At 39.6% G+C, this 24,004-nt stretch overlaps 2 protein-coding genes across 11 annotated transcripts in view; one reads left to right on the top strand and one right to left on the bottom strand.

The window, feature by feature from the left end:
* Window positions 1–21,004, top strand: part of atad2b (ATPase family AAA domain containing 2B) — a 66,656-nt gene extending 45,652 nt beyond the window's left edge. For 2 of the 5 annotated variants that reach the window (XM_046372854.1, XM_046372852.1), the window contains exons 25-28: window positions 951–1,685; window positions 2,973–3,109; window positions 12,706–12,834; window positions 17,457–21,004. In XM_046372854.1, the coding sequence (XP_046228810.1) occupies window positions 951–1,685; window positions 2,973–3,109; window positions 12,706–12,834; window positions 17,457–17,498 (1,043 nt within the window). In that variant the 3' untranslated portion in view covers window positions 17,499–21,004. The remainder of the gene's footprint in view (window positions 1–950; window positions 1,686–2,972; window positions 3,110–12,705; window positions 12,835–17,456) is intronic. The other 3 variants (XR_006841608.1, XR_006841606.1, XR_006841607.1) reach the window with 3 other exon arrangements.
* Window positions 21,005–21,306: 302 nt separating this feature from the next.
* The window catches only part of LOC124050385 (kelch-like protein 29), a 191,324-nt gene continuing 188,626 nt past the window's right edge, over window positions 21,307–24,004 (bottom strand). For all 6 annotated transcript variants that reach the window (XM_046372859.1, XM_046372860.1, XM_046372856.1 and 3 more), the window contains one exon: window positions 21,307–22,760. In XM_046372859.1, coding sequence (XP_046228815.1) covers window positions 22,577–22,760 — 184 coding nt within the window. In that variant the 3' untranslated portion in view covers window positions 21,307–22,576. The remainder of the gene's footprint in view (window positions 22,761–24,004) is intronic.

Raw genomic sequence — 24,004 nt, 5'->3', positions numbered from 1 at the left:
GAAAGTGTCATGAGATAACTTTTGTTGTGAATTGGCGCTATATAAATAAACTGAATTGAATTGAATTGAATTTTATGAAAGGATTACTGTTTTCATCCTGGTTATATGCAGTCTCAAGGGCTATTTGATGTGACTCAGCTGATGATTTTAAACTGTGAACGCATGTTGGTGCAAAGACCCCAGGGGTCATGGTAATGCTTCTCATTGTCAGGTTCAAACGATGTGTCCCCGGAAACTGACTTGTGGTGGTCCTGATGTGTTTTTTGTCTTACTCTCTGTGTTCTGCTCTTCTCTCTGACTTCGTTGCTCTGGTCTGTGTCTCAGTGCCTGCTTGTTAAAAAAAAAAAAACAAAAACAGTAAATGAAGGCAAATGCCTTGAAGTTTTGTTGCATTTAGCATTCTTGCTTGCTTGCTGTGACACTTTTACTGCACTCTCAGAGAGCAGACTTTGGTTTTCCCCTTCCTCTTAAAACCCCAAGCACCATCTGTTGTCATTAGTGTCCAACATCCATGATGTAGCAGGGCTGCTGTCTCTGTTTGCCTCTCTCTTTTGCAAGCCTTGTCACCCACTGCCTGATACTCTTTGAGGAATGCCAAATGTCCAGATTTTACAGTACAATACAATCAACTTACAAACTATGCTATGATACTTAATGAGGAATTAGATGTGTTTTTTCCAGTATCTTTTCAACAAGGGAACAGTGAGGAAAATATATTCTGTCTACAAATAAAGGCCTAAAGTCTTTTCTCCCCAAAGGTGGTTTGTAGTTACTTGAGAAGTTGCAGGCATACTTAAGAGCTGTCACTTTTTTAGTCATCAGTTGTCTCAACAGCCAGCCATTGTGTAGTTTCTCTGAATTATTCTGTAGTTCTTTTGAATATTTTGTGCTTATTTGAATTATTAAGGTTACCCCCTTCTCTTTGTCCCTCTTTTGTCTCTCCATCATAGATCACATAAAGCGGAAGATTCGACGGCGGCCATCTTGGGGGCGAGGCATCATTCGTAAGAAGAAGAACTACAAAAAAGGAACAGAAGAGGAGGAGGAGGAGCCCGAGGTGGAAGTGGAAGCTGCTGGGCCCAGTGACTCGTGTTTGACGCAGGATGAGGAATCATCTTGTGATACAATGGGTCCCCAGCCCAATGGCCATCATCCCCATGTCCCGTCTACAGAGGAGGAGAGCTCCAATGAGCCCCCTGTTGCAGCTTCTGCTGAACCCCCCGATGTCAGTAAAGTCAGAGAAGAGCCAGCACCTAAGGAGGAGGAGTCCACAGCCAAAGAGTCTGAAAACACAGAAAAACCCACTGAGCTGCACTGCCTTGGTGACAGTTCTCAGACCAAGGCAGACGGGGAATGCCAGAACAAGCAGGCTGACTTCCAGCCTTTGATTGAAACGTCCGAGTCTTCAGATGCTGAGGCTCAGCCTAAGCACTCAGAGGGTCTCCTAGTATCACAAATGGACTGTGTGAATGGAAACGAGTCAATGGACAGCCTGGACTCACAGGGCCTCAAGGGGAACAGTGGAGCTAAGAAAATCACACCTCAGAGCACAGCTGAGGACTCTCATAATAATCCAGAACAGGATGAGCACAAAGACAAAAATGAGAGCAAAACAACTCAGGAGCACCCTCCCCAGGATGGGAGGGCAGTAACAGAAAATATTGAGGAAGATCAAGATAAAGAAGGTATACTGTTAGACTTTTTGTGTTCTGTGTTCCAGCCTTAGTGGTTAATTAGGACATAGAAATTTATCTGTTTTAAATTATGTTGTATATGTTAGTTTTTTAGCATTAATTGACAATGTAAAGAATACAACACCATTTTTACTTGAAGTAAAACTGTTCTAAATTTCCTAGTGTGGAGATTATAATTTTTTTTAGTTCTAACTGCATCTGAATTTAAGAAGAGAGGAGAAGAGAAAGGTGCTTGTTCTCAGCTACTTGCTTTGATCTCTTCGTTTTAAATCATTTGATCTGACAGATAAGCAATTAGGCCAGTTAACAAAATCTGTTAATCTTTACGCTTCAAGTTCGTGCTTTGCCCATCATTTAATTGTGATGATAAATTTCTTTTTTGATTACCATCCAGCTCTTCTGATTTACGCTTGATTTAGGCCTTAAAATAGAGAGGACATGAATAATGCAACGTAAGTCATACAGAATATAAAAATGCTATCGTGGCAGACAGTACATTTCAATGGAAAAACACCAGGGACTTGAAATTATATGTGCCTTTGTAGGCATGCCACACCTTCTGATGTGATTGATGAAATATTTTCTTTGCCTGTAAAAGATTCACAATGTTTGCTGCCCCCTCAATCTATGATCCCACCATAGCTGTTTTTTCCTTTGCCGTGAGCCACTATGCCCTTTCCATTGGTGTATATTTAGTATTTGAGTCAAGGACTAGCTGGTAAGTTTATGTTTTCAGTTACCGATGTGTGATTTAGCTTGTGGTGAGCAAAGGCCAGCTGGAAGGCTGAGGTAATGGTGCTGCTAGAATATGGAGAAGCCATCAGAGGATGGCACGATCAGTCAACAGAACACAAACAAATTGTGGCTCTTCAAACAACAGACAACTCAGCTCCTCCACCCCCACACTCATTACTAGCTGAGCCGAGCCTTTTGTTTCCATCAAAGCTTTTCTTGAGTACTGTTATAAATGGACACGAAAGAGGCCAGATGTGAAATATTGTGCCCTCAGTAGCTACTAGTAGCTTCAAATAGATTTTTAACTCATACCGCAGTATTGCGTCAGTCTTTTGGGCATCTTTTTATTGTGTGTGTGTGTTTTTTTATTTATTTATTTCTTTTATTTTGTGTTTTGCTTTGTAACTATTCAATTTCCAGGCAAAGACCAAGAGAGGTCTCAAATTCAGCTCATCCATTCATATTAGGTTGTTAATTACACTGCATTTATTATTTATAATACCTCATGATTAACCTTTCTTCCATCGATAATCAACTTTTCAGGGTGTTCCAAAGCCAGTAAATGCAAGAAGAGCCTGTCAGAGGAGCTGAAGGGATCTGCTGAGAGGACAGAAGAAGAAGACGAGCCACAACCAGTCCCTCCACATCCTCCAGTAGTGGTTGACCACCAGCGACTCTTGGTAAATGTTTCTATAATTCACTTGTTACACCCATTATTGGTGTATTGGTTCCCAGTCTGAAGGCTGCTGTGGTTTGGAGTTCATGATTTGGCATGATTTTATCCCAGTATGAAAACTGTATGAAGTGCAGGTGAAAATAACAAGACTTATTTTAGTGTATTTGGATCTGAAATTGCTATTGATTATTTTATACAGTGCAAACCCTTTATCTTATAGATGGAGTGTAGCACTGTGAAATAGAGGTGTGCTTCTCAAGGTGCAATCCTTAAGTCTGAAAATTGTGGCTTTTTGAGTGGTGGATGGCAAATTCCCTCTCAAACAGTGTTTGCTTTATACATGATTTTTGTTCATCTGTCCTCTGTTGTCACTTTGTTGTATTACCGCAGCATTTGTTGACATGGTCAGCATTTTAAACGAAAAATGCATCAAAGCTTCTAACCTCTGACAACCCACCAAGCTTTTAGCTTTTTAAAACCCCAGTGCATGCCCCATCACCATCTTGCTTGATTCGGCACGGCCATCATTCTAATTCAGACCATGAAGGATGTAACAGCTGGGGTGATTTGGCATGTGCACTGACTGTGGGTTGGAGATTTAACAGGTACAGAGATGTGTATCAAAGCAATGATCTGGTAACAGGAAGACGCTCATTCTTAAGGGGAAAACGTGGTCACAAGTGTCCTTGGTCATTTATTATGATCGTGATCACTTTATGTATTAGTTATTCCAGCAGTTAGGAATCAGTATTGATTTGTCACAGCTCTTTCCAAAAGCAATTATACAAATTAAGTAATCAAGCAGAATGAATGGAAATGAGCCACAGACAATGCTGAAACTGAAAACTCAGAAGTTACAGTGTAGCCTAATAATAATCCACACTCACTTTTGCTTGCATACATATAAAGTACTACGGCCAAAAGAGGGTGGATATGTGTCAGCAAATATAAACAGCACCACAACCCACCCATAACTAACAAAATTTTGAAATATAGAATTATTGGTTGCAGCAGAGGCTGCTGTAGCAAACTGTCACATTTTTGCAACTGACTAATTAGACAGTGATTATGAAGAAGAGGTGCCATAATCTAAAAATGTCACAAGTATACCTTACTTAAGTTCACACAGGTGCTTGTTTAAATGTTGCTGGCAGTGTGGGTGAAAAGTTTTTTGAGGATTTTCTCCTCCACTCTGTAAAAAAAAAACCAAAACAAAACCAAAAAAAACAAACAAAACAAAACAAAAAAACAGCTGCTTTTCATTTCCATACTAAATTGGTCACTTATTGCTTCCTATGTTGAATCACTTTTTGTGTACAGATATTAATATACAGAATGAATGAGCTGGAGTAGGTCGCTCGTTTAGAATGGTGTTAAAAACGGCACTGACGATCATACTCAGCTTAGCCCTGGTCCCTTTGAAGGCTAACCATTCATGTTATCTTTAGTGAGCTGGCAGAGGTAGCTTGACTCGTCCCATTTTCTTGCTGGAAGACCCTGTCACATCCACTGTATGTGCTCGTCTCAGAAGCATTCTGCAATTGGCATTTAGCCATCTCTTTGTATTCCATCCTTTTCTATAGCTTCCAAACATGGAAAAAGGTTAACCCGAATTAGTATCTGGATAATTAGTAATCTGTCATGATTTGAACAGGACCTAAAAGGCAGCACATACATTAAAAGTTTTTTTTTTTGTGGAAAGGGAGTTATGGAGGTATGGAGGATGGGGAGACTCAGTCATGGGTGACCAGCATTAAACTTCCACCAGCATGGAGTTGATGCTGTCACACTGTCCTTCTCAGATGGATAACTTCTGAAGCTTATCCCTCCTTTCTATTCACCCTGTGGCCATGCTACTGTCTCTTTTCTCTTTTCGCCTTTCAACTATCAGTTTTGTATCCTTGCTCTCTGAACACGGAGGGAGCCAATTACAGCGGCAGGCTGTTTTCACATCTCTCAATCAACAGGTGTTGTTCCTGCAATATTTGAAGGAAACAATGACTCAAACATGAGCTCCTCTCTGCCTCACTAGATCCACCAACTGGGCCAGGATGTGTTCAAGTTCAGCTTCGCTGGACTTTTCACAGTCACGCTAGTGTCCCACCTAATACCCCAAGTGTAAATTGGAGCCTCGGCTCAGTGGTCTCCCCTGACAGCACTTCTCACTGATCGGGTGGGGGGTGCTTGGTTTCAAGGCACTCTGTGTAGTGTAATTGATGTACAAGAAGTGTTCTGACATGTGCTTACTTCTTTCCTTCATGCTCCAAAGTGACATGCAGCTATCAAGCCATTATCTAGTGGCTTCTACCCATGTCTCTTGGGCATGATGGGGGGTGGTGGGGTTATGTATTCTGTCTTGCCGAACCTGACTTCATCTTTCAAACTGATTGACAGGCTTTTTAGTTGGCCTGATCTTAGTGTTTTAACTGGCTGCCCCTATGAACAGCCACACACACAACTAATCTGCAGGTTTATATGTGAGTGGGGAGTGGGAGAGAGATATCTTAAAGAAACAGATCGTGAAAAGAGGAGCCTGTGAATAATTGCTTTTTCATCCCCATCTTACGGAACAAATTGAATATCCGGTGCACAGAGTCACCATTTTAGCAGATATTTGCTGGCAGGACTGGGACTGGCATGGTGCCTGAGGTGTATTAGGGCCCGCCATGAGTGGTGTAGTGTTCCTTCTCTCTTCGTTCAGTCATATTCATTGATTATAGAGGGCTCATTATTTCTGACTTTTAACTTGACAGAAGAGGCTCTGAAATCTCTCTGGAATGAAATACCATCAGAGTGCTATGAGTTTGTTCACAGACCCTACACTCAAAGCCTGTAGGACAGAGGCGGTATTATTTCAGTATTCGCATCCTTCCCTTTCAGAGCCATGGCAGAGTTATTTGCTCTGATTCACTTTGTAAAATCAAGTTCTGTTATTGCCAGTTTTACTGAATTGATGCTTGATGCTGTCTGGATCAAAATGAATTCCTCAGCATGAATAAATAGGTCCTGAGGCTTGTTTCTCTTACTACTCCAAAATGTCTCTTATACTCAGCTGTTTTCTTTCATCAGTAATCAGACACTTGTCCACAGATGGACAGGAAGAAGTGGTGCTGACGATTGCAGATGAGAATTCAGTAACAAGAAATCCAATCTGGCCCAGCAATTTTTCCTCCATCTTACCAAGAACACACAGATTATCGTCTGCTCTGCTGTTTTCTTTAGCAGCTGCCTAGAAAATGCTAGTGTCTCTATTTGCTGGCACAGTATGGATTCTTTTGGCTTGATGCTTAGCTATGACAGCATGTCAGGATTTCCTGTTTTAGAGAAGCCTGTCAACATAAGTGGCCCCATTTCAGTTTTTTCATATTCCTTTATTTTAAGTACTAATAACAGTGAGAGGCCCTCTGGTGAAGTAGCCATCGTACATGTCTATTCAAAAGACAACAGTTTAATAGTAGTGCTGGGCCAGTGTTTGATTGTCAATAAAAATAGATAGTGTTTGAAGTGATTCTTTTATTTCCATTCATTACCACTGATGGCTTTGACAGTGGGGCTATTTGCATGTAATTGCACTTGCATAGCTGTGCCTCTTTGGTCCCAATTGTGTCAATAGCTCACACAACATAAATACACCACTATCTTGCATTTTCTTTATATTCTGTAGTAGTTTGCCTTCTTGCTAGACCCCTTTCCAGTGATTTATTATGCCCTTTTCCAGTGCTTACATATCATGTATCCCACTCAACACTTGGCTTGCTCAAGGTTTGTTCTAATGATTAGCTATATTAATGGAAGTACACTTTCAAATGCTTGGGTTGGTCTTACATGCTGTCAACTGGAGATGATTTAATATAATTCTATTAGGAAGCTACTCCTTTTTTTAGTTAATAGCCAAGATGGGAATTCAAGCCATGGTAAAATAAAAAAAGCAACATAACTGTGGATCAAGTATTGCAAATGTCATCTAACAAATGTTACTCTCTGGTCGGTTAGTGTCTTACATTTGTTTTCAATTACCAATTAAACTACAAACTGTCTAAGAGTATAAAAGGAGGTTAATAGACTCTCATCACCTGACTGCATCAGATGCTTTCATGACAGAACAACACTGTGAAGCTATATGCAGCAGTGCTTGTTTAGATGCATCGAGGCTGTGCATTTTTTCCAGGCTGTGCATGTATTCTAAAAACATGTCCTCATAATGCATAACAGACAGTCTGAAGTGCTTTCTGCTCAGTCAGCATTCCTTTCCTAGTACACACACAAACACACACACACACACACACACACACTGGTTACACTACACATGTAAAGGACAATACATTGATTAACCTTTATTTCCCTTGAGTTTTACCTTACCTTAACCATAGCTGGTCGATAGCTAGTCCTTTCCATAACCTTGACCTAAACCCAACTTTTTTCTATATTAATTTGTTTCCCTGTGGCTTTGCTTTCGATGCATTTATTTTGGAAGCAGCTCTGCATCAGGGGAATGTGGAAGCATGTTTGGGGTTATTTGTGTAAAGTCAGTGCAGTCAGAGTTTCTCCTCCTTTATTGCCTGCTGATATTGGATTTCTGCTGTCCTAAATCTATAAAATATTAAAATTCTTTACCGTGGCATACTTATCTCTTTTACTCAATATGATTTTTATTCTTTTCTCCCCAAAGCTCGTCACTGAAAATAGAAAAACAAAAGGTTACTTTATCATTTTTACACCTCTCATTATTCGTCATTCTGAACATAACCTCCAACCTCCGATCATTACTGTCCCATTATCAGTGTGCCACGAGCCAACAGTGATACCTTATATTCTCCATTATTTGGAGTTGGTTTGGCTTTTAAATGATACTACAAAAATCACACTGCTGTTGCAGTTGCATGATGTCTTGATGGCAGAGTAAGATTTAATGTCAAACAATTACATCAATAGTCAATACTGATTGCGTGGAATACGTGTGTCTGTTTGCATCAAGTAATACGGGCAGACATTATGTTAAATGTTATGCAGTCAGTTTAATTCCAAAAAGAATATGTAAAAATATGTAAAAATGTGGCAGTGAGATTTTGCATACATATTTCCAAATTGCTTGACTGGGCCTGTATTTTACATCCCCAGGCCTCATATCGGGCCAGTCTTTAAGTAGGTGGTTGAAATCAATCTTCCTTTTTGTAACACAAGCGTAAACCAGACTTCACAAGTTCCTTTTCTCTTTCTATTTCTTTGTTGTTGTTTTTTTTTTCATTTTCTTTTGTTTTTTTTTTTAATATGACCAAGATGGGTACTGAGTGGGACATTTCAATCAGAATCAGAATCAGAATTCCTTTATTAATCCCTGGAGGGAAATTCTTGAAAAGATAAACTGGGAATTATATTGGGTCAAGCTCTACTCTCTTGTCCACAGTCAAGAAGGACCTAAATTTTAAGAAGTGTTTAGGAAAGCCAGTTATTAAACCATAAGTGACCGTCTTGGTTATAATCTTGTCTTGGTTTAATTTATACCCTGTGCAGGAAGCTGGCCCTGAATCTCTAAGATCTATATTGATTTTATTTTATTCTATTGATCTTTGTCTTAACGTGAACCTGGTAAGATTTTTATTTCTTAATTTTTACACTTTTTACACTGGCAATTGTAGCTATTTTCACCGAGTCACTGATTAACCTGGTGACAACTAGACTCGGGTATGTTTGGAAAAAAATGTTTTAAAATACACACATTTTTCATATTTTTTAGGCCACATATTAGCATCATAAGTAAACAAATACCTTACAGTGGATTAAGTTTATGAATATATTAAATCATGTTGTTTAATATAGATAATGCAGCTATCAGACAGCGGGGACTTTGCCAGTGATCTGATTAGAGGTTAAGCCTACCATTGCAAATTTAAGATTATTTGGTAACCCAGCAGGGCTTTTACATGCTTAGCCGAAAGGGATGACCATTTTATTTTAATGTGCTGAGACTGTGGTAACGTGATTTGTCATGATTGTCCCTGACCCTTATAACACTATCTATATTGCATTACCTGTGTGACCGAGTACCCTGTAAGTCACATTATGTGCCACTGCGACCTGATGTCCCCCATTAAATCACCATCCACTTGTGCCAGATCCCCCCATGCCCTCACTTAAAACACTTATGGTATTCATGGTAACACGCAAATCTGAATCATCTATAATTTATTCTTTTTCTAGTTGTCGAGTAAAAAAAAAATTTATAAGTTAAAACAGGAAGAAAGTGGTGACAGACATTGAAGGCATAATGGTGTCCCTGGTGATGGTGATTGTTGGACTTCCATGTACTTGTTTTTTTCCCCCCTCACTGCCTGGTAATCCTGTTCTCTCATTCAGCACTGAGAGTGGCTCAACACACACACGCTTGTGAAATATCCTTCAGTGATCAAAGAAGATCCTCTACTATATCACAATTACCACCAATTACCTGCATGTGTAATTGTTTCCAGGTTGTTTGTTTGAAAAAGGTTTGTATGGAACAAGCTTAAATCACAGGATTATGATTCAATGCACCACAGTGGCATTTTTGCACAATCATTAGTACAGTAAATACTTATTTACAGCCATTAAATTATATTACAGTCAACATTTCATGACTATGTAATATTAATATTGGTTGTTTTTTGTGGTAGACTATGGCACTGTGGGGCAAGTTCACCATGACATTTTACTAATTATGTTTAAAGAGCAGCTTAACCCCGATGGAAAATTATTGCTGGTAGTTGAGATTCCCACATTGCTGTGATGTGCAAGTGTTGCAGTGTGGGCAACTGGCACAGTTTGCAAATGATGTTAAACTTCACAGGTGACATTTCTACATTTATTAACATGTGCCCTGTAATTCACTGAATCCGTGTCAACTGGTGAAACTGTATCAAATCGATACAGAGGGCCAAATGTTACAAATTTTGTCTAGGAAGAGTGGGATAAATAGTTTGAATAACATAGTTGGCTAGCACCCAGTGGTGATTTTATTGTCTCCTGGAATGAAGGCACGAGGATTATAAGAGATACCAAAAGCGTGTCCACACTCCACTTTTTTGGAGTCCTTGTTGTACTATACCCTTATTCTGCTTTGTTCCCTAAAGCCACACTCATCCCAATCCCTTTTAACTCCATCTGGGGTCTTAAGAAAAATGGAGATGGATAGAAATGTTAGTAAAGAAAAGGATGTGGGCAGAGACTGGGAGGGGAAGATGGCCCACAGAGTTTAGAGGGGCTGAGGTTAAATGGTCCATGTCAGTAGCAGTCTTTAACGCATGGGATTACTGCCCTTTTGTGTGCATTGAGCTCACTCAATCACTGGGCCCGTGTAAGACACAGTCACACTGCCACAGACATCCTGATCAGGCAGACAGAGGCTGGGATGTACACTGCTGCTATCAGCTGGCTAACAGTAAGAGAAAGAATAAATTGAGGGCTTGCAAAGAGAGAACAAGAAGAGAAAGAAAATACAGTCAAACTGGAATTGAAAAAGGAAAAGTCTGTGTCTGGAAAAAAGCAAGTTGAAGAGCATGTGAGGAGAGCCTCTATAAAACATTGAAATAGGCGGTAGGTGAGAATCGTGAAATCTGCTTAAATGAAGAGATAGGAAAGAATGAAAAATAGAAAGAAATGTAGTGGCAGCAGGATGCAATCAAGGTTGGGGCAGTGTCTCACAGAAAATTTCACATCACTACGCACATGTGAGATGCGTTATAATGATGCTAATTAAAGCTTTTATGCATATGTTGTTAAAATTGGCATCTCACTGTGATGTGTTCCATTTGGCCCTCTTTTGTAAATTCTCATGGCTGGGTTGAAACCTGAGAACTCCCTTGATGTTAGAATAGAGCTACTGTATAAAAAGCACAAAAAGAATCCAATAAAATATGCTCAATATAGAGCAGCTGACAGCACTTTTTGAAGGCAGCTGTGATCATCATTATCATTTTGCATGAATTCAAAATATTAGAGTAATTCTTCATGTTCTTAGTTTCTGTATGCACACTTTATTTGTCAAGGGAGCTATACTTATTAGATTGGCCAGGTGGAGGTTTTTATGTCAAAGGCGTATTACCGGAGAAACCTCCTACACTGCCAGATTAAGATATGGAAGTGTGGATATTTGAAAGGTATATCTCCTCAAAGTCATGTTTCCAGGCTGTTGACTTCAGTATGATAAGCACCTACTGGGGAAAGATTTGAAATGCGTTTTATCTTCGTATTTGTATACTTAACTTAATCAACTACTTAAAATGCAGAACCTTATAACATTCATGCAGCTAATAGCATCATAAATGTTGGAAATGTAGTGCAGGTTTATTTGTGTTTGCAGTGAAATGTGTGGAACCTGTCATTTCTCTCTCACACCGCTGTTAAACTCAGTGTGGGGTAGAACAGTTTTACAGGGTTGTAATGGATTTCTGTGTTGCAGCTAAAAAGGAGGAAGCATTCTTTGGAATACATCCATATGATAAGGCCTAATAATATACCCTGTTACCCATTACTTTTGCAGTCAACATTGTAGTGGGAAGACAAAAGAACAGTCATGTTTTAAAAAAAAAAAAAAAAAAAAAAGTTTGGGATCATGTTATCCTGACTGTGCTGCTTAATGGCGCATCGACAACCAAGTAGTCCATAATGTTTCAGTTGAGAGCTTTGTTGAAACAACTGAGAGACAACATTGAAACAGCTCGTTTAAAATTCATTTTTCCATGATTCCATTAAAGGTGTCTGTGCTGAAAAGTAAAATTAAGTGTTGCTCCCAAGGTTAAATTTTAGTTCATGAGCATGTCTCTAGGTTTTGCTGACGTGAAGCACCCGTCTGTTACTTTAATCAAGACAACTGTTCTGTCATTTAAACAGGAATCACAGTCAGATGAAGTACAGCGATTAATACAATGCTAACCTCTTTACCCCTGTAATTTTTCTTTTGCTCACTGTAATTATCTCTCAGACGTTCGCTGATGAGAAGCTTTCACAAACATCCATGTCTTATTAATGTTGACATTGCCTTGGTTTTATGCGTTTAATACATGGTCACTGTCTCTCACTTAGACAACACACACACATACACTCTCACACACTCGTGCATTATTTCATTCCTGTTGAGCTTTCTGTGTTTGCCTTGTGTCAGTGATGGTAACTTTAATTATTGTGCTTTTGCTGTCTCAGTTCATGCATTCTGATGAGCCCCCGTGTTTGAATAGACACGCATATACACGCAGACTTTGGCTTGGGTAAAATGTGAGGGACAGGTCAATTAAAAGGGCCTTTGACTGTCCAGAATGTTTTAATTAAAGTAGCAGTGAAATGTAAACTGGGTTCTAATTATGATTAGCCTTAATTAGCTGTCATCCTCATCTTAATTGCTTTTGAATACAGCCGACCTCCAAATGCTTCATCTCAATGCACCAACATCAGCCCTTCGCTTGTGTGACCAGTTATTTGTCAATCTGTGCTTTTTTTTTCTTTCTTTGTCTCTTTCATTGTTGTTTCTCCATACATGTCATGGATGTTAGTAAAAATGTATGGTATGTGTCTTCAGGAAGGATTTGTTAGTAAGTAAGTGTTTAATACTTATACTTATACTCCCCTCAGGCTCTATTGGACATGGTAGTGAAGAAGAGTGAGGGCTACAGCGTGGAGCAGCTGGAGAGACTCTACTCTCTTCTCAGCCAGTGTATCTACCAGCACCGCAGAGAGTACGACAAGACCCAGCTACTGGAGGTCAGAAACATGCATTCTGGGATAGCGTTTCTAATGTGTCTGTAACTGCTGTTCAGTTAATAGAATTGTCTTTAGAGGTGAGAGTTGAAAGCCGATCGATTGATTGAAGATAAATCAACAATTTTGTCAAGTTTTAAATTCCTGGTTTAAATTCCAGCTTCTCAGAGGTTTTCAGAGATTTTTACAGCAGTTCAAGTATATCAAATTGGACTCTGGAAAATTGTGATTGCCATTTTTCAGTATTCTAGGACGTATTATATAGGCTCAACAATTACTTGATTAATCAGGTAAATAATCAGGAGATTAATTGATTGTGAAACAGTCAGTAGTTCCAGTCCTATTTGAGACAGGAGATCGGAATTTATCCTAAGGGAAATTTATGCTGTTGTGCAGCAGTGACAAACATCAAATATCAAAAAGATGCCAATCCAAAATATATGCAGTGCCAGAAATATAAACAGGTTCCTGGCAAAGATCATAAAAATATAAACAGGTTAATGTTATGGGCTCATTCTTGGTGTTGCATTTGAATGATTATGTCCACAATATTGCCATAATATCCCATTATTGCACCTTAGGTCCCATTATGACCTGTAAAAGCGGGATGAGATGACATTAAGTCATTCCAGCCTTTTATGTTTTCGCCACATAATGGTTGCCCCCAACACCTTGTTGCTAGCTAACCAGCAAGGAGGCTCAAATCTTAATGAGAATATGTGAACAAGGCAGATTCAATTCTAAGTGAATGGGTGACTTTTGCACCTGTCTAACAAGGGCGTCTTTTGTGTGCAATACAAAAGAGATAATATTGGGTGTTTTGTAAAGTTTAACTGAGAGAAAAAAATGGCCTGGAGACGATTTTACCCTCAGCTGTTATTTTGCAAGCAGAATAACTTGGCTGAAGTAGCTTGTTCCGTGATAACAAGTCACATATGGCCACTTTGACAGTGAGGTTCTAAGCAACTGGTAGCCTTTATTGAACGGTCAGATGATATCATCTGTTTCAGGATACTGGCCATCAGAGCGAAACTGAGCAGTAATAATATCAATCAATATCATTAAGGACTGCAGTTTCAACTGGCCATTTGTATTCATAAAGCTGAGTTAGATTGTGGCTGCATATGGTATAAAATTTGAATGTACTTTTATTAATTAATTGAATAGCAGTTTCTTATTACTGTAGCAGCAAGATAATAAAATGTAAAATATTTCTAAACAAATTCAAGTATTTATCATAGCACATAGCAAGTGCCTTTAGTGTTCTGTCTTTCATGGAACTACAGAACACATTCCTTGCATACTGTGACTAAAGATTAACAAAAAGAGTCTTAATACAGTTTCATTTTTATTTCTAATTTCTTCTGACGTTCCATACAGAAGAAACAGTATTTTCCCAGAATCCCATCTGGTCATCTGCTGCTGCTGTTGTAAGTGGAGACGGCAGGCCAGGAATGGCACTGTCCTGGTGCTGGTAGCCACAACTGGCTGTCAGAATGTCAGAGAGTGGAAGTGAGAGAGAGGGGGTGAATGGGAGGTTGGGGAGGGGGCAGTCAGCCAGGTGGTGCCGCTTGTTGACAGGCCGACTGGTGGAAGGGGGGGCATTTCTGGATTCATTTCATACTGCCAGCCCAAATTGGTGTTTCCAGAGCAGAAATGTCAGCTCGTTTGGCCCATGTTTTGTTTGCCTGTGTTTTCAACACACATCTCGACTCGCAGCAGGTTATCTCCTTGTGCCTCCAGAGAGAATGCAAAAACACGCACACACATGTGCAAAGTTGATACTCACTATGGTGGCTGAAGCCATTTCCAATTAATGCTGCACTGCGCTGCAGGGCATGGTGTTTATGTCTGCGTTGTAGAGACGAGTGAAATGGAGCGTGTCCATACATTTGTCTCCTTTACTCTCCTTGTCCACCTCTGGGGTATGGCTTGTCTCAACCTTCCGGAAGAGCTGACCTTTGAGCAGATGGAGTGGACTGCACCCTGCTTCCATTTAAAGCCAGGGGGACCATCTCTGCTCTGAACACAATAACATGCCAACTATGCTCCTATCTATAAATTGGTCATGATATTGGCCTCGGCCTAATGTTTCATTTTGCTCGTGTCTCGGACAGCAATTTGAGAATTTGCTAGAGCCTTTGACCTTTAATGTGAATCTGTGCGGTGCCAGAGCTACACATGCCCCTGCCTGAGTTCCCTGATCACCACAAGGGTTGGGTATTTCTCTGCTTGTTTGTATGTTTGCTGCAGATGATTGTGGCCTGCAGGTCTTTTAATATATCCCTTTTGGCTTACTTGTTTATCAGAAGCAACATTGAAGCAGAATTGTTTCTAAAACAAGTTAAATTTCTAGATTAAATCTTTTGATTGTGTCTTGTTCTTATTCATGCAGATGGGCAGTAGCACGTAGGTGATTTTGTACTAGTGTTGAGCAGTCACATAAAGACAAAACCTTCATAAAGCAGGCAGAGAAATCAGTTTCCCCCACTGACAGCAGCCTTTGTGGAACAGAATGCAGTGCAGCCCAAGCTTTCATCTCAGTGAATCTGTTGTCAGTAGCTTGTGAAACAACACCTTCATCCAGGCATTGCACACAAAATTGTTCTCTCTAGACTCTCATTTTTTCTTTTGTGGGGGGAACAAAAAAAAAAAAATTACAATGTTGTTTTTCTGTTCTCCTAACCTACACACACACTGCAGAGAGCCCTGTTCTCACAAGGATTGTAGAAACCTTGATCTGGGAAATAGCAGATATTTGTAACTGAGGTAGAAGTAGATAAGGCAGGTTCAAAGAAGGTGGGCACACCAATGTAATTTATAACACCTTGGTCAAAAATGAGTTAATTATCACAAATAGATGACATCTTAACAGTATTGAGCAAACCATGCTGGATTTCTCTTTTAATGCATAGTGTTTATAGCCCCTTTGGTAAATAATCTAATTCCCCCAGTTGTACCTACTGAGCGATACAGGAACTAAACCTTCTTGCGATGCTGGTTGACTTCCACTCATGCTAGAGAAAGGCAGTGTTGTTATAGCGCCTACTGTCTTATAGGGATGACAAGGAGGTAGGCCTTCAGACAGACAGACTCAAAATCACAGAGGTGAAGAGCATCAGTGCAGCCATAAGAGCCTATTGTGGGTGTACACTGAGACACACAAACACACAGGTGTTAAAAGCATTGATGTGTCCAAGCATGGGCTGTGTCTGATGAGCTGAAGCTTTCAGAGAATTATTTTCTAAATTAGTGTTATTTGTTTTTCAAGTACATGTTAACTTTACTTTTCATTCCCCCACTGGAATTTTCAGCATGTGTGACCTGGTGTTAAGGTTTTGAGTTATGATAAAATAACGAGTGCTTAACTGATGTTATAAATTGATTTTCGAAGGGGAGTTAAAATAGCATGTAGAATAGCATCAGACCTTCAAGCTTGATATGTTGGGATATTTGGCCACTGTGCACTCTTAGTTTCATGGAACAGGACTTGAGCACCAGTTGAACTGTTGTGCTCATGAGAAGAATATGAACGCCATTGGTCATCAGAAGTTAGCTTGTGAATTCAGTGCCATTTTACAGTCAACAAGAGTCAGTAAATGGCATTCAGACTGACTTACATTTCAATCAGTTTAAATATTCAAGAACCTTTCCCAAGTTTTCCAAGTGGAATAAAAAAATTAATACTGAACCAATCAGTTCAGCTAAAACATCTAAAACCCAATGATCTTCAGGTCTACCCAGTGTTATTGTTTCGGTTAACCTTTTGGTTTTCAATGTGACTCATCCAGTTCAGGTCTAGTTAAAAGTCCAGAACCCAAAGATATTCAGTGCATGTTAGAGCTGACACTAAGAAAACCAAAACATATTCATATTGAGAAGCTGGGACCAGTATAGTTTTTGCAATTTTGGTAATAATTCAAATAATTCATTGATTAACTGTTTCAGCTTTACTGATCTTTGTGTCTGGGCTCCACTGTAAAAGAATGTCTTTACTTGTCTTGGCTATAGAAATAACATCATCATCATAAATACTTTCCAGTGATAAAGACATGCAGCACTTGTAGTATCAGTTAATGGTTCATAATTACACCCAGCTATTTGCATTTAAGCAGAATTTTGTAAACATTTTTAGTAAAGGGCAACCATCCTCCCTGGGAAAGTTTATCTCTCTTTAGCAGTGTGAATTTACTTTTCACTGTAAAGATGATAGCTTGTAACTTCTGTTGTAGATGTTGAAATTGGTATCTTGTAGCAGCGTCTGTCGCACTGACTCAGCCATTCAGATGAGAGAGAACACACACCGTGTAACATCTTCAAGGCATTAATCATGGTCTATTGCAGGCTAACATCCATCTCTCTTCCTCTGGCTCTTTTCAGATTTAGTCAGTGTCAAACTCTGCTGTTTTCATGCTGAGAAAAATCGCCTGTCTCATTCCAGCACAGATTTGCTTCATTTTACATCATTTATCATGGTGAAAGCTGTTGTTTGCTGTGGGAAATTTCCAAGTAATATTGAAACCGGGACACACAGATGCTTTATACACACATCAGAGTTTGCTATGTTGGTTGAGACTGAGCAGTGTCTATGTGTGTGTGTGTGTCTCCCTCTGTTTGTGGCGCAGGAGATGGAGGAGAGAATCCAGCGTTTTGATACATTCCTGTGAGATGGAGAAGAATGCCTGTCAGGTAGATCCTGAACAGCCTGGGACCACAAAGACACACAAAAACTGAGCGAGAGAGAGAGACAGACGGACAGAGTGAAGGAGCTTCTGAGTCCAGGCCTCGACGCAAGAACACATAAAGAAAATCTGGTGCCCCCCCTTTTGTGAGGAGGGATCACAACAAGGACGAGGTTGAGGACAGAGATATTCAATGGTGCTATCGTCTCAGGAACCTGGCCAGATCCAGACCCATTCTACATAACCAAACTCCTGGAGGTGTGTCAGTCACACACGCGCACACACACCAATGGTGACGGGCAACCCTGGTGCTACTCGGGTGCTATCCTAACTTTAATCCATGCTGCTCTTGGGATTACTTCTTAACTTGGATAACTAGCAAAACCAACAGATCGGGTGATGTCATATCGCAACCTGGCTGCAGGCCGTGCATACGCACTCACACACACATCCTGACACTTGGGTATGCATGCATTTCTACAGACACACTCAGATCCTCACCAGCAGATGTGTGAATGCAGAGTGCCGCTAGGAGAGGACAAAAAGTGTTCTGAATCACTCGGCCACATTGCCAAGCCCATTTTGCCCTCAAACAGAACTCTTTGGTCATCGGTCTTCTGTCGCCAGGCTTTAATGTGGCTCATTTTGTCATTTTAGCTACTTGATATTAGTCCAGTATCTGAGCCACTGTCAAGGACACTCACCCAGAATAGTAGTTTACAAAGAAGTTCTAGTGGGAACACAGACTGGTTGAGGTTAGCACAGCAAAACTAGAACTGATTACGTCCTTTTCATTACAGCCGTCACCAGGTGTGGAGAGCCGTTAGCCCCCCTCAGTGTACGTATCAAAGTTACTGGTGAGTAAGCTTAGTTTCGCCTGTATGTCAGCTGCAACAAACCACCTCGCTTGAAACGCTCACTCGTAGACCTCCTCTGGCATTCAGCCAGACTGTCATGTCCCAAATAGTTTGTGGTCACTGAGCCCCCTTCCTTTCTACATTCACAGTCTGAATGTTTTCCCTGCCTACTCAAGCTGTGCCCGCCAGTTGATTTTCCTACCAACACCCTGGCTGAGGAACTGGAAGCAGTACAAATTGGAATGCGTCTGGAGTTTGCACTGCCTAGTGTGTGCCTTATTTAAAACCTCATAAGAAACTCTGATATATTAAGCAGGATTTTTTATTTACTTCTTGTGACAATGAACAGGCTCCAAGTTGGGGTGGCTCTTAACCACTGAGGTCACTGTGACCTTGAAGCAAAAAAATATATATATCTCAATGCCATTAGGCCATTTAAAAGCATATCTGGGGTTCTACATCTCTGACCTTGGCCAAAAAAGTAATTGACAACATTTGAAAATCTGAGAAAATAGACAATACTCACCTTCTGTGGCTGCATTCGTGTCCGGACAGATACGTCTCAAGCACTTAAAAATATTTTTATGATATTTAAATGTATTCATGCCCTGTTAAAGTCAAACCTGTTGGGAAGGTCAGTCTCTACCTGAGCAGACAGCAGGTGTAGGAAGAGGTTGACAACACCAGCTTTTCTTCAGTTTTTCATATGCAAAACATAATGATGGGAGTCCAGTGATTTGCCGTGCCAAGTGTTATCCCATTCCCTCAAAAAAGGTGCTGAAATGACGGTGCCTGTTCACAGGAATTCTGTTTTGACCCTGAACATGTTCTGTTAGATGTCATAGCAACCTATGTATTATGTTGTGTATTTGCTAATTATTATTTTTATTTTTTACATTTTTTTTATACAACGCTTTGCTTGAGTTGTTTGATTTTGCGTGGGCTGTGAATGTATAATGAACAAGGCCATTCTAGGCAGTGCCCGTCACTAAGGTGTAGAAAGCATTACATAATTTTCTTTCTAAAATGTGCGTGCAGATGTTGTGGGTTTGCTTTGTTCTGATGAGAGAAGATGGATTCTCATCTGTGGCCAACATAGTATATGTTTGTGACTGCAGTAAATGAAGTCATTTACTGAAGCTTTATAAGGTTTTCATGGCATTTTCATGGTTTGAGAGATGTCACATTGTTTGTTATTGTAACAGCAGTTGTAGACTGGAGAAGGCCCCCCTTCTGTTCTCTCAGTGCACTCTCGTCCAGTCCTCAGACCTCTTGGTGCAACTCTGACCCCAGCTCACCTCTGCCTTTTCTCAAATTTTGGGTGACAAAAGCAAAGACCATATGCAAACAGGCAATGACAGGTTAGCACTTGGACTACTGCAGAGAGAAAAACCAATGCTACCTCAGCTTAATTTATTTTAATGCGAAAACTGTTTACTGGGTACAAGCAGTATTTTTTTCCCCCCTCAAAATACTGTCGCAACATCTACAGTACCAGCTAAGCTACCAGATCAGTACAACCACAGTTGCTGCAGTAATCCAAGAGTTGTATATCTCCCTGATTTTTAATGTATGTTTGCATTTGAGCCAGATGATGATTGCATAAATTCTAGGGGTATTTCATGGTCTGTGTATTTTATGTTTTAGTTTCAGATTGATTTCTGCTGTACCTTGACACTGAGGAGATGGGCTCCTCTTTCCTATGATCACCCCATATGTTGTTAGAAGCTACAGCGAGCATTTTGCCTCTTCTCACACTCGCCTTTTTGTTTTCAAATTTTTTTGATTTTTTTTTACAGATTTTCATCTCATGATTCTCTTTATTTATTATTAAACATGTTGTACACCTAATGTTCGGTAAATTGTTTTCTTTTCTTTTTTTTTTTGGTGCGTTTTGAAATTAAACAAACCGGGAAGCGTCACGTGTCGGTTTTAACAATTTTGCTGAATTGTGTAGCGTTTGTGTAGCAGGTTTATTTGGCGTGTACGGGGGGAATAAAGGGTTTACAGGTCTCTCAGGTTCAACATGCGACAACATGCCCTTTCAACTTTTCTATTTATTTCATTGTTCTGGTGTTTTCTTCATTTAAAGTGGTTACAGACTGTGGCATACTGGAAGAGACTAACATTATTAGAATGCAAGTGATATTTAAAGAAAACTTAGTGTCTGTTTAATACATCCAAGGAAGTGAAACAGGACCAGACAAACCTTTTTTAAATGTTTTTCACTATGTCTCCACTTTCTGCCAAAAGAGTTATTTTTTACGAATTTAAAAACACTTATGGAAATAAAATATGGGTAGTTAAATGTCATACATTGTGATATTCCTTTCTTATTATAAATTGTAGCCAGTTTGGACTAACAACCAATTTTTGTCTGGTAGTTGAGACTACTTAGTCCAGTATGCAGAGGGAAAGGGTTTGTTCTATCCTGAATTACTTTGTTCTTCCCTATTTTTCACAGTTAATTTAGCCAAGACTTTCCATAGCTTTGTCAGTTACGTTCGTTTGTGTATTTTAACACACCTGTTTGCAATTGTTACATTAGTGTAAGTTATATTTGAAATGAAACATTTACTGTATTTCTCAAATAAACTGCTGTGATATACTTGAATAAAGATACAAACTGTAAAATTTCATGTGTAGATTTTTCTTACCAGAAACTCAGACTAATGGGAAATCCATGACTGTAGTTTCAGATAACCTGTAGGAAAACAGTTTTTGAAAACAAATTTGGAAAGCCATTTATTTTTGCATCTCCTTTTTCAAAAATCATAACTTAGAATACTCATATGGTGAAATTAGATGCCCGTACTTTGACATGTGAACAAGTTACTTACCTGTATTGAACAGAGCACTTTGTGAAAATAAAAAAACGCCCTTGATTCATTAAACGGTATATACCAAAAGAAAAGAAAAACACACTTGACATTGTATTCATGTTCTAGTATATGTATTAGGTTTCAATAATAACAACTGTTAATTTCTCCTTTTTGGGTACAGATTTACAGACATACCATTTTTAATCCAGCCTATCATTTTTTTTTTCTAAAAACATTTATACAGAATTGCCTTCAGGTTTTAAAATATACATTTTTCCTTCCTGTATTTACAGAATACCAACCCATTATCATTTTGTGGGTTGCAATGAACACATTTGTATAAAAGAAATAGAAGGTGGGGAGAAACTGATGAGAGACATGGATCAACAGATAATTTCTATGATATGACACAGGTGGTAATTGTGCTTTTTTTTTTCCCAGAGGAACAGTCCCAAACTTGAACATCTGATCAGACGTCAGCAGGCAGACGGATTCCTTCTCTAAATGTAACGTTCTTTTTGTTCCAGAGAGCAAGAGAGTATGAATCAAAGTGGGGGAAAAAAAAAACAGACATTCACCCTCCAGATGATATCTCAATCAGGCTGCACAAGAAAAAAAAAAGAAGAAGAAGATTTTCTGTCTTTAAACTCTACCTGACCCTGATTTTATGGTTTTTCCTATGTTTAGCAGGTCATTAAAAGAACCGGGTTACACAGAGTTCAAAATCTGTTTTAAAATTTACCTCATAAATCCACACGTTCAGTTGGAATTTCATTTCCTGATACAGTGGAGAGAAGAAACTCGTCAAATCAACTGGGAACGAGGAAAATGGTCGGATTCCTTTCCATCACTTCTCCTTCTTTCCTGCAGATGTCAATACTGAAAAATACTCATACACTAAAAAGAAACTGCTTTCAAATAAACTACACCTGTTGAACATAATTCTCAAAAAGGGACATGAAACTGGACTAGTAATGGCTTTCACTGCACTAAGTCAGTAAAGAAGCAGGGAAATGGTGAGTTAAAAACAGATCTGTAAAAAGCAGAACGCAAACAATGATGACTTCATCAAAAACCAAGGAGTTTGTAATTTACTAAGAGGGTCCCTGTGCCTGTTTAATGAGAGGATGATCTACTACCATGACACATACAGTACTGGAGGTTAGGCATTGTCACCTGACATGGCTGAGTAGTTGAACATGAGTACATTCTGCACAGGGCTTTTTTTCCAAAAGGGGTGGGACAGGAAACGGGTTGGATGGATGCTGGCGTCAAGTCCAGAGGTCACTGACTGACCAGCCCGGCCATAAGCTGCCATCGCCCACCGTCCCACAACCTGGAGCTCAGCTGGTGTTTGGCATCGACCCAGTGTGATCGGCCACCCTCAGCCGCTCTGAATGTACTTCTTGATGACCACACAGCCATGCCTGAAGAGCGGGCAGGGCAGCGACTGCAGCAGAGTCCACGTGTTGGTGCAAGGGTCGAAGGTCTCCATGTTGCCGAGGGCCGGACCCTCGCTGCTCACTATGCCTCCTGTGGCGTAGATCTTCCCATCCAGGACCACAGCGCTGTGAACACAGACCCAGAGTTTTGTTTTCATCTTCCTTTAAAAAATTACATTAGAGGAATAGACATTTTGTAAAATATGCTTATCCACTTTTGAGTGCAAGGATGGATGAGAAGATCACTCTCATATCTGTCCTTAATATATGAAGCTAACGCCAGTGTCCAGATAGCTTAGCTTAGCATAAACATTCTAAACTGAGGGAAACAGATGATCAGGCTGTGTTAAATGATGACAAAATGTGTCAGCACCTCCAACGCTCACAAATTAACATTATATCTTATTTAATCATTAAAACTTTAATTTTACTAGGGGTTATGTGTGTGACTATGCTTTTACTGTTTGAGGTTGTCTTCCAGCAGGTGGAAATTCCAGGAAGTTCTTGGTTACAAGAAATAGAAAATAGAAATAGTCTACCACATAACCCCAATAAAATGACAAATTGTTTTTACACATATTTTTTTGTCAGGAATAAACTAATGAAATAAGTTCATGGATAGTACTTGTTGCCATTGTTGGTTAGGTTGGTTGGATTTAGGCATGAGGAATGAGATTGTTCGGTTGCTTTGCTATCTTGAAAAAAAAGCGCTTATGAGCAGTTAGAATGGAGTCAGTCTACTCATTTCTCATTAAGAAAGTTAATACATGTATTTCCAGAGTATTCTGAATAATTCTTTTAAGATTAAGTGTTTTCATTCCATTTATGGTCAGCATTTTGTCAGCAATAGCTATTCATTGTGTTTACAGTGTCTCACTACATCTTTACACAGGAGTATATTATTTAGTATATATTATAGAATAGATTATCTACTAGCAGTACATTATCATAAATGGCAGAGTCTGTCATTCCCACTCTGGATTCAAATTACCTCCCTATCAACACATGATGGACTCACAGCCTCACTCTGTCACTGTACAACCATTTCAGAGCTGTATTAAGTTACTGCTAATGCAAACTGAACAGTTCCTACCAGCTGCTGCTTCAAATTAAAGGCACGGACTATTAGGAACAAATAATAATAAGCAGGAATCTGTGTCAGAAGACAAGGGGGTAGAAGCAGCAGTGTGAGCTAATGTGGCTTTGATATTAGATAGATATGAACAGCAGGAATATTGGTTTTTACTGTTAAACATGAGAAGACAACAAAGCCAGACAGAAGGCAACAACTTCATAAACATGCTGGGGGCCACGCTTGCCACATCATTCACACATTCTCTTGATGTGCCCAGCAAGGCTATTTTGTAAGG

This window comes from Scatophagus argus, chromosome 19, assembly GCF_020382885.2.
Source record: "Scatophagus argus isolate fScaArg1 chromosome 19, fScaArg1.pri, whole genome shotgun sequence".
NCBI lineage: Eukaryota > Metazoa > Chordata > Actinopteri > Scatophagidae > Scatophagus > Scatophagus argus.
Note: the sequence above shows the minus strand (reverse complement) of the source record. Positions and strands in the feature narration are given on the sequence as shown.